General features: G+C 39.4%; 1 protein-coding gene across 4 annotated transcripts in view; it reads right to left on the bottom strand.

Moving 5' to 3' along the window:
* The window catches only part of UVRAG (UV radiation resistance associated), a 352,369-nt gene that overhangs the window by 259,787 nt on the left and 77,213 nt on the right, over nt 1–15,369 (bottom strand). For all 4 annotated transcript variants that reach the window (XM_066368977.1, XM_066368987.1, XM_066368997.1 and 1 more), the window contains one exon: nt 12,301–12,375. In XM_066368977.1, coding sequence (XP_066225074.1) covers nt 12,301–12,375 — 75 coding nt within the window. The remainder of the gene's footprint in view (nt 1–12,300; nt 12,376–15,369) is intronic.

The following is a 15,369-nucleotide window of genomic DNA, read 5'->3' as shown; positions in this document are numbered from 1 at the left end:
GCCTGTGTTCCCATGTGTATATGTTTATTTGGACATTAATATACTTTTAAGTGTCAGCCAAGTTAAAACTGAGAAAAATTATGCAAGTATCTCTGTTAAGCACTTTCAAGCCTTGGACATCCTCTGCCTCTGAACTCTTGACAAAGCCCAGATGCTGAGCTGTTAAGGAGCGGAGGCAAGGCCTCTTCTTAGACACTAAACTGGAGCTAAAAATGTATATTCCCAGATTTGGTCTAAGGTTTGAGACAACAGAAGATGTTTTCTTCTCCTTCAAAACAGTGAGAAGCAATGAGAAATAACAATAGTGTTACTGAGCAAAGATATACAGATCCTGAAAATAAAACCTTTTTTTTTTTTGCTGTTTTAATTCAAATCAACAGGGATAAAGAAATTCTTGTTCTTACATCAGTGTTTCAAACACCCCTCAAAAATACAATCACAATCACAGTCACACTCTAAGTAGGAAGTGGACTGAAAGGCATCACTGCTACTCCCTGGCATGAGGACTGAAAGTGACCCTGCTGAAGTGGCCATACTTTAAAATATACTTAGGAATAGAGATAGGAACCAAGTGATCCCAGTAAACATCAGTCACTCATGTAAAAATATTTACTAAGTGAAGCTTTTGCTAAATCCTGGGACTACAATAGTGATTAAGACACAACCTCAGTCCTACAAGAGCTTAAGATCTAACAGGAGGAAAGATGTAGCCACAAATTACTATAATTTGGAGAAAAGGGAGAAGTGAGAGAGGAAGGGAAGGCAATAGTGACATCATCTTAACTAGCATTAGTGGAGAGATTTTTAAACAAAAAGAAAGGATTCCCAGCTTTGAAGAAGAACAGTTTAAACCAAAACTATCAGAGGGGGGAAATGGTCAAGAATGGCCTCGTCACAAAGTTAAGAAAAAACAGTAAAAACTGGTTTTCAAAACTTTAAACTAAACAAAGATTTAAACTCTGAATCCCCTAGTGAGGACTAGTCAAACTGTTCCTACTTACTTTTCCAGAATCTAAAATATCTATATGAAGAACCATGCTTGGCTTTGAATTTTCCAGTATTAAAATTCTGAAAAGTTCAAAAATTGTGCTAAGAAGACAAGGGCCTCCAAATTCATAACAGGAAACATGGCATTTTCCCAGATTATTCTCTGGCTTCAATGAAGAAAGAGAATGGAGACCACACTGCAGCAGCAGGATTTATAAATATGAATTACAGGATAAGATGATTTTCCAAACATCTGTCAGAAGTTAATTTGATATAAGAGAAAAGGGGGGGGAAAGACTCACAGGGAAGCCAAATATAGTGACTAATACATGGAATTCATGTGGACTTCAGTGGGCTGATGGCCTCGTGGGCACTGCATGCCCACTCTACAATAATAAATACCCAAAGACTGTGCAATTTATACCATTCAAAGCACTTTCCTGTATACTCTCTCCTAATGCTCCAGTGGATATCTCTGGTTAAATGTAAAGATAGGGACTTGGTACTGTGACATGCTATATAATGAAGAAATGAGGGATGCCACATAGCATAGTGGTTAAGAGAAAAGGCTTTTGAATAAGTCAGACCTGGGTTTGAATCACGGATCTATGACCTTACTAGCTATGTAACCTTGGGTCAGTAATTTAATGTTCTCTTTTAGAATACTTTATCTATAAAACAACGATATAACTACTTTGTGGAGTTGTCACACAAATTAAATAAAAACACATGAAGTAGCTGGTATAGTATCTAATATAAAGCAGGCACTCAGCAAATGAAAACTAGCAAGAGTAGTTTCCAAATGCTCTTCCAGTGGTCGACAAACTCATTTAAGTCAACAGAGCCAAATATCAACAGTACGATTGAAATTTCTTTTGAGAGCCAAATTTTTTAAACTTAAACTATATAGGTAGGTACATTCCTTATTGAGGTAGCGTCCGCACATTGTATTTTGTGGAAGAGCCACACTCAAGGGGCCAAAGAGCCGCATGTGGCTTGCGAGCTGCAGTTTGCTGACCAGGGTCAACCTGGTGTAATACTGTAACTAGGATATCATACCAGTTCAAATTATTCAAAAACAACATTTTACCCTGGACTTAAACTGAGCTCATCTATACCCAGATGTTTTATAACAAAGCAGGCAGCTATTAGAAACTATCCCTGAAGATTTGTCTAATTTTTGTTTCTTGTATTTTGTAATAGGAGAAAGCGGGGTAAAAAGAAAACTGAATAGAATATGTGCAAGAATAAGCTATTTTTATGATTTTCCAACTTTCGCTTGAGACCTGTACAGAAATTATACCATAGATCTTTGTTGTTAAAACATCGGCAGCTTGGGACACTTAATCCCTACTTCTGAATGTTCCATTTGTGTACTGTGTGGAACGTGCTTTGGAAATAAGTTAGCATTCATTAATTTGCCTAGCAAGAGGAAATAGCCACTTTTTTAATTTCTCAATTCCATAAAGTTAACCAAATGGAAATCTCTTAATTTTTCTCGGTTTTAGTATCTTTATTCTGAAAATGAAAATACTAACAGTTGCCCAACTGAATTGCTATAAACTAAAGAAGATATCTCTAACAGCATGTAATCGTAATCACAGTTAATCAAGTTAAATGATGGAAGAAACCTCAAAAAAAATTGAATGATGAAAATCATCAATCCACCCCTTTTACACAGGCAGCATGGTATAAAGAAGAAAGTGCATATCTAGAAAGAGAACGACATGTTCTGGTCTTGGTTCTGCTAATAACTCATCCTGATAACTTGGGCATTCATTTATTCCCCAAATATTTATAGATGCGTACCTATTAAATGCCTGCCAGTAATACTACCAAAACTACTAATAATTGATGTTCTACCTTTCCTCACAGGCTGTTGTAAGGATGGAGTGAAATAAATTATAGGTAAATTATTAAAGGTAAAAGAGCTATGAAAATATGCAGTGATTGTATTCTATGATATTATTATAGCTACATCTAAGTTATTCTCTATAGCATGAAACTAACTTGTCATGTCAGATTAAAGCAGTCATAAGGCTTCCTGAGCCTCAGTTTCTTCACCCATGAAATAAGAGTGCTGAGCTATATAACTCTAGTATTCCCTCTAGCATTTATCAGCTAATTAGGATATTCTAGCTTTTAAGATGAGAAACCTAAAACTAAGAAGAGTGAATTGCTCAAGAAACACAGTCAGTACCCAAACAAAAAAGGAATTAGAATTCAGTTTTCTACTTTTCAAAAGAATCATGTCTTGAAATAAGTAAGAAATTTCTAACCCTGGCTGGTAGCTCAGTGGATAGAGTGTCAGCCCAGCATATGGATGACCCAGGTTCAATTCCCAGTCAGGGCACACAGGAGAAGCAACCATCTGCTTCTCCCCCATCCCTCTCTCCCTTCTCTCCCTCATCCCCTCCCGTAGCCAGTGGCTTGACTGGTTCCAGTGTGGCCGCACCATCAGAGCTCATCAGCCTTAAGTGCTAAAAATAGCTCAGTACTTGAGTATCGGCCCCAGATGGGGTTGCTGGGTGTATCCTGGTCAAGGTATATGCAGGAGTTGGCCTCACTATCTCCCCTCAAAAGAAAGAAAGTGAAAGAGGAAGGGAGGGAGGAAAAGAAAGGAAAGGAAAGGGAAAAGAAGGAAGGGTAATTTCCATTTGTAGAGGCTCTCAGATCATGAAACTTGTTGTTGTCCCTAAATCTTCTTTCTCAGCTTGAGATAATCAAGTTACGTGGCTGCAATTGTGAAATTAATCACCAAATTGCTATTTCAATCTCCTAAATTTCATTCCAAAAAAATTTGATCCTTTCAGTCTACTCATGCTCTAATTTTTTCCATTAAAATGAGAAAGCACTGCCATCTACTGGACTCTGAAGTCATTGCCACTACAGTTTTTAGTCTGAGAAAAGAACTCTTACCAATCTAATGCTTTGTCCTTTGTCAATAGCCCAATAAGAGTTACTATGGCAGATATATATATCTGCCCCCAGTCCCTTGCACAGAGCCACTAAAATCCTTATAATTCCCCTAAATGATAAGAACCTGCAAAGCATCTTTTGTTCTAATATCTGGCCTCTTAACATAGAGCTCCTGAAATCCTGGTGTATTTTGTTCTACACTTGCTTAGCCAAAAGGTCAAGAAGCAATAGTCTTTTGTTCTAATGAGGCAACACTTAGTGAGCTCCTGGATGGCTCCTAAATGAGGGCTGATCATCTGAAAGACCAAGCCAAGATTAGAAGCTTGAAATTTTCATCCCCACCCCACCCCCATTCTCTTGAGAAGGGAGTAGGGTTGAAAATGGAGTTTATGATCAATCATGCTGATATGATGAAGCCTCCATAATATCCCAAAACTATGGAGTTTAGCGTCAGCCCAGCGTGTTCCAGGGACATTCCAGGGACGATTCATGGTCAGGGCACACAGGAGAAGCAACCATCTGCTTCTCCACCCCTCCCCCATCTCCTTCTCTCTCTCTCTCTCTCTCTCTCTCTCTCTCTCTCTCTCTCTTCCCCTTCTGCAGCCATGGCTCGATTGGAGAGAGTTGGCCCTGGGCACTGAGGATGGCTCCATGGCCTCACTTCAGGTGCTAAGAAGAGCTCAGTTGCTGAGCAGAAGAACAATGCCCCAGATGGGCAGAACATTGCCTTCTAATGTGCTTGCCAGGTGGATCTCAGTTGGAGTGCATGCAGGAGTCTGTCTCTGTCTCCCCTCCTCTCACTGAATTAAAAAGAAAGTATGGAGTTCAAGTTGGCCAACATATACACACTGGGAAAGGGACATACCCCAACTCCACAGGGACAGAAACTCCCTGTTCATCTGTACCCTTTAACAAATCCTTTAAAAACTGGTAAACATAAGTGTTTCCATGAATTCTGTGAGCCAATCTAGCAAATTAATCGAATCCAAGGAGGGTTCACTGGAACCTTGGATCCACAGCTGGTTGGTCAGAAGCACAGGTCATAACCTGGGATTGCAATTGGCATCTGAAGTGGTGTAGATAGGAGTCTTGTGGCACTGAGCCCTTAACCTGTGGCATCTGACACTATCTCCAGGTCGATAGTATTAGAAACTGTAGCACACCCAGTTGGTGTTTCAGAGAATGACTTGACACAGGGAAAACCTCCACCCATTTGGTGACCGGAGATGTCAGAAGTGAGAAGTGTGAGCAGTAAAGACACAGAGGGAAGAGAAACACAGTTGAGAAGGACTGGGTTATCCCTACAATAGGAAAAAAAGACTGTTGTTTTTGCCTTTCAGTACCTAGTTTAATAATGGGCACACAGTAGGTACATAATATTTACTGACAGAAAAATCATGAATCACTTTTACAACTAAAGATAAATTTCCTTCATTTATTCAATTACTTCTTTGCACTGCTATTAAATATTTAAGAGTTCCACATTTGTATGCCAAATAAATGAAGTTTTACTACATAAAATAATAAGAACATATTATTCTCAAATAATGCCAGCAAGGTTACCGAACAAAGGATTCAAACCCACAATGTATGTTTTAGCCAAAGATTTTCAAATATATTAATTTCCAAACACACCCTTAGTAGTGAGACTGAACTACTTGTCTATTGTAGTATATACATAGTTGACACATTTACTAGGTTCCTAAAAACTCAACAGTTTTATGAAATAAGTAAAGACATTTTGGGAAACAGTTTTTAAAAAGAGGCAAAAGTTCTGAGAAAATAAGTAATTCAGCTTTAGACCCATAGTGACTGAACATACTTTAAGTAATAGGAACAGAGGGAACACTAACAGCAACATAATCATCAAAAGTAATAGTAAGAGTTTCTAGTTATAGCTAATGCAAAAAACAAGAATACTGAAGAACTAGCCAACAAAAATTTTAGTCACTATTTTAGAAGTTACTTTAAAATATGTTTACTTATTACTTCAAAAGTGTAACGCATCCTCTTCTATACAAAACATGCATTTTTTTTTTTTTTAGCGAGAGAGAGACAGGAAAGGAGAAAGATAAGAAGCATCAACTCGTAGTTGTTGCACTTTAGTTGTTCATTGATTGCTTCTCATATGTGCCTTAATCAGGGGGCAAGCTGAACCAGTGACCCCTTGCTCAAGCCAGCAACCCTGAGCTCAAGCCAGCGGCCTTGAGTTCAAGCTAGTGATCTTGTGTTTAAAACCAGAGATATTTGGGCTCAAACCAGTGACTATGGGGTCATGCTCAAGCCAGCGACCCCACACTCAAGTTGGTGAGCTCATGCTCAAGCCAGTGACATTGGGGTTTCAAACCTGGGTCCTCAGTGTTCCAGGCTGACACTGTATCCACTGTGCTACCACCTGGTCAGGCAGAACACGCATTCTTAAAATACAATCCTGTTCTCAAAGCCTAGTTGCTTCACTATTTTTTAAATCCTTCATGAAGTATTTCAAACACAGATATGATATCCATTTGCAATTACTGTGATTATAAATATATTTGGACTTATTTCTACCACTGTACTACATGTTCCTGTTTATCATTTTTGTTTTCATTTTCTGTCTACTATCAAGTTGACAAAGTTTTCTACTCTTTATATTCCCTTTTCTTCCTATGCTAATTAAAAATCTGTATTGTTTCGTGCCATTAGTAGGCATCTTTGCATTTTTAACATCACACTTGACTACAAATTTTTCTAAGAAATTCTAAAGTTCTTTAATATCTCTGTCCTCCTCCCAAACAAATTAGTGACCTCAGTAAGTCTTAACTCTTTAAACAATCTCCCTCATCTATTATTATTGTCTAGATAAAGGGTCCGTGGATCAACTCTCAATCTTTGTGTATTTAAAATTATCTCTCTGTCACCCTTACTCTTCACTGAAAGTTTACTAGAAATAGGCCTAACCAGTGGTGGTGCAGTGAATAGAGCATCAACCTGGGATGCTAAGGTCCCAGGTTTGAAACACTGAGATCACTGGCTTGACCGCAGGCTCATCTGTCTTGAGTGCAGACTCGCCAGCTTGAATGCAGAGTTGCTAGCTTGAGCCTAAGGTCACTGGCTTGAGCAAGGGGTCACTGGCTGGGCTGCAGCTCACTCCCCGGTCAAGGCATGTATGAGAAGCAATCACAGAACAACTAAACTGACACAACTACAAACTGATGCTTATAATTCCTCTCCCTTCCTGTCTCTCTCTCTTGCAAAAAAAAAAAAAAAAAGTTTCCTAGAAATAGAATGTTATTTATTTGTTTACTTACTTATTTATTTTTAAGTGAGAGGAGGGGAGATAGTGGGGCAGACTCCCACATGCACCCCAACTGGAATTCACCCAGCAATCCCTGTCTAGGGCCAATGCTCAAGTACAGAGCTATTTTTAGCACCTGAGACTGACTTGCTTGGACCAACTGAGCTATCCTCAGTGCCCAAGGCCGACAGTTGAACCAATTGAGCCACTGGCTGCAGGAAAGGAAGGTGAATGGAAGGGGGAGAAGGAGAAGGGAGAAGCAGATGGTCACTTCACTTATGTGCCCTGACCAGGAATTGAACCCAGGGCATCCACATACCAGGCCAACACTCTATCCACTGAACCACTGACCAGAGCAGAATTATATATTAATAGTTAACAGAACTTTGAAGATATACAGTGTGTCTGTAAAGTCATGGTGCACTTTTGACCGGTCACAGGAAAGCAACAAAAGATGCTAGAAATGTGAAATCTGCACCAAATAAAAGGAAAATTCTCCTAGTTCATACCTATTCAGTGCAGTTTGATGTGGGCTCACGCACAGATTCTTTAGGACTCCTTAGGTAGCTATCCCATATAGCCTCTACAGACTCATCACTGACTGATGGCCTATCAGAACGGGGTTTCTCCACCAAACTGTCAGTTTCCTTCAACTGCTTATCCCACCAAGTAATGTTATTCCTATGTGGAGGCGCTTCGTTATAAACGCACCGATATTCATGTTGCACTTTGGTCACGGATTCAAATTTAGCGAGCCATAGAACACTGAACTTTCCTCTGTACCGTCCACATCTCGACTGGTATGACCGTGGGCTACTCCGCTGTATACAGTGTTACGTCGTCATCTGCGCATGCAGATGCTGTCACATCATCCTACAGAAACTGGGAGGGTTTTCCTTTTATTTGGTGCAGATTTCACATTTCTATCGTCTTTTGTTGCTTTCCTGTGACCGATCAAAAGTGCACCATGACTTTACGGACACACTGTATTTCTTCCAGCATCTACTGCTGCTGTTGAGAAGTTGGTTTTCACCCTAATTCATGTAATATTTCCTTTTTCTCCACAACTTTTAAGTTTTACCCTTTTAAAATTATCCTTAAAGATCTTCAGTTTCTCTAAGATGTCAAAGATGTCTTAGGGAGAGCCCTAACTCAGCTTTTAGTGTTCATTTGTTCTTTTGGCCCAGAGGAGCCTATCTTTCAACCAACTACTCCCAAGGCTTCTGCCCACTTCTTTGTCCTTTTGTGTGTGTGTGTGTGTTAGATACAGAGAGAGAGAGAGAGAGAGAGAGAGAGAGAGACGGGGACAGATAGGGACAGACAGACAGGAAGGGAGAGAGATGAGAAGCATCAACTCTTAATTGTGGCTCCTAAGTCTCCTTAGTTGTTCATTGATTGCTTTCTCATATGTGCCTTGTCCGGGGGGCTGCAGCAGAGCGAGTGACCCCTTGCTCAAGCCAGCGACCTTTGGGCTCAAGCCAGCAACCACAGGGTCATGTCTATGATCCCAAGTTCAAGCTAGCAACCCCACGCTCAAGCTGGTGAGCTCACGCTCAAGCCGGATGAGCCTGTGCTCACACCGGTGACCTTGGGGTTTTGAACCCAGGTCTTCCACATCCTCTGATGCTCTATCCACTGCGCCACTGCCTGGTCAGGCTTCTTTGTGTTTCTATTCCATTTCTGTTTCAAAGATGTTTATTATCTTGCTTTTTGTTTCTTTGTTTTAGCAACCTAAGTCCTCTTTAAATTTCTTATTTCAACAATCATTGTTTTTTGTTTGGTGTAACAGAGAGGGTCCAAAGGGTATACTTATAATGCCATCCTGACTAGATACTCTACTTTCTTAAAAAAGAAAAAAATATATCATTTAAGGTTCTGCCTCTTTGTCAAGTGTTCATTTGAAAGCAGGGGCAAATACGCAGGACTTATAAATTTAAAAAACTCATTAACTGAAAGACCACAGAATAAAATTTATCACTATGACAATCATATATTCAATAAACATTTATTGACCATTTGGTCTTAATCTCACTCTGCTAATTAGTAGCTATGTAATCTTGGGGAAAGTGACTTCTCTGTGCCAGCTTCTTCTTCTACACAAAGGACAACTGTGAGGTTTAAATGAGGTAAGATATGTAAAGCACTTAGCATAGTGCCTGGCACATATGTGCTCACTGAATAATAGCTATTATTATAGCTCAGGGGCAACACTCTGCACCTCATGTTTCCACACAATAGACAAACTTCCCACCCTATTTCCAGGGTAAAATGTCACTAAAAGGGCATTTCCATTTACTCTGTGTCTTCACTCACTCCTCCCTAGTAGAGGCAGATAACTTACCAGATCGTTAAACTAGGGAGACGAAACTGAGCACACTTGCCTCAGTCCTTTCTGCTCTCCTCCTGCTCAGGAATAGCCTGTCTAGAACACACATAAATTCTTCTGCTTTGGCCAGGGAGGATCAGGCTTTGTCTGTATAATGGGAAGATCCAGTTTTGCTTGTTTGTCTTGTTTGGGAAGGAAAGTCAATTTGTAATAAAACATATATAAATTCTTTAAGTTGCGGGATTTAAGCCACAATAGCCAATGTGTGTGTGAAAGAGAGAGAGAGAGAGAGAGAGAGAGAGAGAGAGAGATGGAGGGACAGACAGGAAGGGAGAGAGATGAGAAGAATCAATTCTTCATTACAGCACCCTAGTTGTTCACTGATTGCTTTCTCATATGTGCCTTGACAGGGGGAGGGGGGGGGGCTATAGCAAACTGAGCAACCCCTTGCTCAAGCCAGTGACCTTGGGTTCAAGCTAGTGAGCTGTGCTTAAACCAGATGAGCCCTCGCTCAAACTGGCAACCTCGGGGTTTCAAACCTGGGTCCTGGTGTCCCAGTCCAACACTCCATCCACTGTGCCACCGCTTGGCCAGGCACCAATTGTCTTTATCAGTAATAAAACCAATATTCTGATCTCTATCTGTCTTGTAAATTTGTTCCAAACTCAGAAAGATAAGAAAGGTGTAAGTTAGTGGCCTACTCAAAACCTCAACTAGTATGACATCTGGCTACAGAGTTCTTAGGGAGATTAAATACAATAATAAATATAAAGTTCTTAAAACAGTGTTGATACACAGTAATATTCAATAGGTACTGGCTATTAATATGTTTCAGGCATTGTAGTGAGGTATTCAGGTGAGGTAGCTACCAACTGCAGAAGAAAATCCCTCAACTGTCAGGATGTCTAATCCTCTAAAAGAGACATTACAACAACAACACCAGTAGTAGGTCCAAAATCCTCTCATTAAATCAAACATTTTCACCTGATTTATTGTGGCATCATGAAGAGAGTAAAACTGGAATGCTGAGGTCACTGGTTCAAAACCCCAGGCTTGCCCAGTCAAGACAAATACGAGAAACAACAAGTTGATGTTTCCTGCTCCTCCCTACTCCTTTCTCTGTCTGTCTCTCTCTCCTCTCTCGAAAATCAATAAATAAAATCTTTTTTTTTTTTAACAAAGCAAACTACCTGTCTCAAGAATTATGGCAAGGATAAAATCCTGTATAAGGTTCTGTAGGACATGGTCCTTACCTACCTCCCCAGCCTCATCTGTTATCACTCTCCTTCAATCACTCTAACCTTCCTTCAGTCCCTACAGCTCACCATGTCCCCTGTTTCTACACGGCATTCCGACATGTTACCCTCCTCTACCTGCAATGAGCTCTCTATTCAGCCCTCACCCCCTCCACATAGTTCACTTCCACACATCCTCTGGATTGTAACCTTAAAAGTCAAGACCTCAGAAGACCTTTCCTGAGCCACTAGAGCAGGTAATAAATTCCTCGTTATATGCTTTTATTGCACTGACAACCATTTGTGTTTATATATGTATCTGTTAGGTTCCTTTATAAATGTTTATCTCTTCCATACACTCCATGACAATAGAAAAATATCCATTTGCTCATCATTGTACCCTTAGCACTCGAGCACAGTGGTTGACATTCATCAGGTGCTCAATAAATAGTTGTTTACTGAATGGAGTATTCTAGCAATAGGATTTCAGACAACCAAGAATTATGAAGTAGCATGATCACTAAGAGCAAATCATGTAGAAACAGAGGCGGATTAAAGTTGTTTGAGGCCCCGGGCACAGAAGAAAATATTGGGCCCTTTATATTAGAAAAAAAGTGTCAAGTTGGGGTTTTGCGGGGCCCAAGGCGCGCACCTGGTGTGCCCGTGTGTGCCCGTGTGTGCCCGCGTTAAATCCACCTCTGTGTAGAAAACATACTGCATCGGTTTGCAACTAAATTATCAGATGGGATAAAGAACATGAATCACCTGGCATCATACCATCGATAATAGATACTTGATAAATATGGATTCTTGTCCCTCTGCTTTCTCTAATCGCCTTTAGAAACAGACCATAATAGAATTTGACTCAATTTCTTGGATGTATTGAAAGTTGTAAAAGAAATCTGAAACATTTAATAAAATTGTATTGCATTTAATCAAAATTCACCATTAATCCTTAACTGCCAAAGAATTACATAAATTAAGAAAAAGTTCATATTTTCTTTGAGGAAAATGAAGATAATCTAGATTTTAAAAAGATGACTTGAGGTGGCCACAAAAATAAGTTTTCATGTTAAAGGCATTTACCCTAAGCACACTAAACAACAAATTTACAGTAACACTTAAAACAGGGGTCCCCAAACTTTTTACACAGGGGGCCAGTTCACTGTCCCTCAGACCATTGGAGGGCCAGACTATAAAAAAAACTATGAACAAATCCCTATGCACACTGCACAAATCTTATTTTAAAGTAAAAAAAACAAAACGGGAACAAATACAATATTTAAAATAAAGAACAAGTAAATTTAAATCAACCAACTGACCAGTATTTCAATGGGAACTATGCTCCTCTCACTGACCACCAATGAAAGAGGTGCCCCTTCCAGAAGTGCGGCGGGGACGGATAAATGGCCTCAGGGGGCCGCATGTGGCCCGCGGGCTGTAGTTTGGAGACCCCTGACTTAAAACATGATTCTGTTTACTCAATGTGTTTTGACCGATAAGTCAAGACATACGCACACTAACCAACACTGCTAGCACTAGGAAAATCCTCTTACCTTGTGTTCAAATGGAGCACCATAGTAGCCATCATTCAGTCCAAAAATTATTTCATTTTGGTTGCGAGCATGAATCTGAGAGGAGAAAACATACTATTAGTTCTTATTCCAATCAGGTTTTAATATGATCAGAGAATGACAATTACAACAGGATACTTCATTGCTGAAAAACAGGCTGGCTATATCTAACAAGCCAGCAAAAAGTGAATCACTGTCACTAAACCAGGTAATCAACTGAGTTTCCTGCTTTAGTTAAAGGCCTCACACAACCATCACATGAGACTGCAGGCACCATGATTTACATGTATTTTCCAGAAACACTTCTTGAAGTTGTTATAGAAAGACTTTTCCTCAAGTATAGGGATTCAGAAGCAATACCACACATTCCCTTTTTTTTTTTTTTTAAGTAGGAGGGGAGATAGTGAGACAGACTCCTGCAAGCCTCTATCTGGGGCCAATGCTTGAATCAACTGACCTATCCTCAGCACCTAAGGCCAAGGCTTGGACCAACCAAGCTATCCTCAGTACCTGGGGCCACGCTAGAACCAATCAAGCCACTGGCTGCAGGAGGAGAAGAGGGAGAGAAGGGGGAGAGGGAGAAAAGGGGGAGAGGGAGGGGAAGAGAGCAGATGGTCACTTCTCCTGGGTGCCCTGACCAGGGATTGACCTTCTATCCACTGAGCCAGCCGGCCAAGACCTACCTTCTCCTATCTCAAAGAAAACACAGTACAGTTAGTCTATAAGAGTACCTTAAAAAACATTAAGCCTTAGGAAAAAAATAAAAGATTAATATTTTCTATTTTCAAAAGGACAGTTAAAAGAAAATATCTAATCAATGAAGTATTTAAATATCTGCTTAATTATTGTCTGCATGCCATTTTCTTTCAAATGCAACTGGTTTGTGTTTTAGTCAATGTCACCTGAAATTAAATTTCACCTGAAAGGTAGAAAGATTAAAACTTTAAAACTGAAGAAGTAAAATAAAGACTAATGCAAAATAGTATAAAATATTCAATTGTGAAACACGGAAATTGATTTAGTTACATCATCAGGAAGAGTTGTGGCTATAAAAAATTTTAACTGCTTGTGCAGTAAAGGGATTAAGTGAGGGTTCAAGTGGGAAAAGATAGAAAAGATTACCAGAATAGAATACTCTGTCTCTTCTTTCTCTAGCTACAGACAGAATAGCCAAAACCAGAAGCAGAAAATTCCTGTGAACATTTATCTGACTTCAATATATCCTGCCTCTATTACTAAAGCAAAATTAATCACATTTTCTGTTTACCTATAACATTTAGTTAATTGAATACATCAACAACAAAAGATGAGTCTGCAATAATAAATTTATAATTATAAATCTACCTCAAGAATTATTTCATTTTATGAGAGCAAAGAGAAAGTATTATAAAATCAATTTCAAGATTAGAAGGGATCTGAAATTATACAACCACAAAATATTTTATATACATATATATACAGCTAGAGAGATAAAAGACTGAAATCATATGCATCTTTTTTTAAACACATTGAGAACCAGTAGTTTTATTGCTAGCTTTACTCAGTGGCCAGATAAGTTTCTATTGAACAAAAACAAAAAAAATTTTACATAAATGTTAAAGGCATGCCTTAAAATTAAATATCCATTGCATTTTGAAGTTATTTATTACATGTCCTTATAAGTCAATATCTTTTTTAAATATATTTGTAAAACATTGTGAAATATTGAAACATGAGAATTCTCATGATCTGTCTGCAATGTTAAGATTTTATTTATTGATTTTAAGGGGGGTGAGGACAGAGTAAGAAGTACAAACTCATACTTGCTTCGCTTTCGTTGTTCATTGGTTGCTTGTCATATGTATGTTCTATGACCAGATAAGCCCAAGGTTTCAAACTGGTGACCTCAGCATTCCAGGCCAACGCTCTATCCATTGTGCCACCACAGGCCAAGTAAAATCGTATGCATCTTAATGTTAACAATAGTTGTAGCTGGGCAGAAGGATTATACATAATTTTTTATTTTCTTCTCTGTGCTTTTCAAATTTTTCCAAATTGGCCACAAAGAACATGTATTACTTTCAAAATTATAAGAAAATATACCATTGTCGGGGGAGGGAGGTCCTAACAGCAAGAGCAAATTTAATATGAAAGTAATATTCTCATAACATAAGCTTCATCAAGATTATATTAAATTGGTTTGCTAAGACACAACTTAGATCTAGTACTTGAGAAGATAGTGGGCTAAAAAATTAAGTACTCTGGGTTCTAATTCTAACTTCAACTTTGATTTATCTTCATAGCCCTAGCAGGGGTCGTCAAACTTTTTATAAAAACTGCCCACTTTTGCAGTGCTGGTCAACCTGGTCCCTACCACCCACTAGTGGGTGGTCCAGCTTTCTTGGTGGGCCAATCGCAGCACTGTTTGGTTGCACAGTAGGGACCAGGTTGACCAGCACTGCAAAAGTGGGCGGTTTTTATAAAAAGTTTGAAGACCCCTGTAAGAGCCTAGTACTCTACCCAACTTATGTTAAATCATGTTAATGGCCCATTCTTTAATTCCCTCATCAGCCAAGAGCAGAAAGCGCTCCTTACTCCATCTTACAGAGGTGTCATAAAGATTAAAAGAGATAATTCAATATGAAAGTACTTTTGGTACAGTGGTAGTACAGTGGATAGAGAATTGACCTGGGACCTGAGGTCTCAGGTTTGAAACCCCAAGGTCACCAGCTTGAATGGGCTCATCTGGCTTGAGTGCAGGGCTCACCAGCTTGAGCGTGAAGTCGCCAGCTTGAGCACAGAATCATATACATGATCCCAAAGTCAATGGCTTCAGCAAACCCTCTGTCTACCACTCATCGAGGCACATATGAGAAGCAATTAATGAACTAAAGTGGTGCAATGATGAGTTGATGCTTCTCATTTCTCTCTCTCTTTCTCTCTCTCTCCCCCACCCTCAAAAAAAAGAAAAAGTACTTTTGGAAGTTAGACAGGAGTAATATTGGGGGGGAGTCTAATAATATAGTGCATTAGAATCAGGCAACCATAAAGTTTAGAACTATCTTTTTGTTC

Source organism: Saccopteryx leptura, chromosome 1, assembly GCF_036850995.1.
Source record: "Saccopteryx leptura isolate mSacLep1 chromosome 1, mSacLep1_pri_phased_curated, whole genome shotgun sequence".
In the NCBI taxonomy this organism is placed as follows: Eukaryota; Metazoa; Chordata; class Mammalia; order Chiroptera; family Emballonuridae; genus Saccopteryx; species Saccopteryx leptura.
The sequence above is the reverse complement of the archived record's forward strand: the minus strand, read 5'-3'. Positions and strand labels throughout refer to the sequence as shown.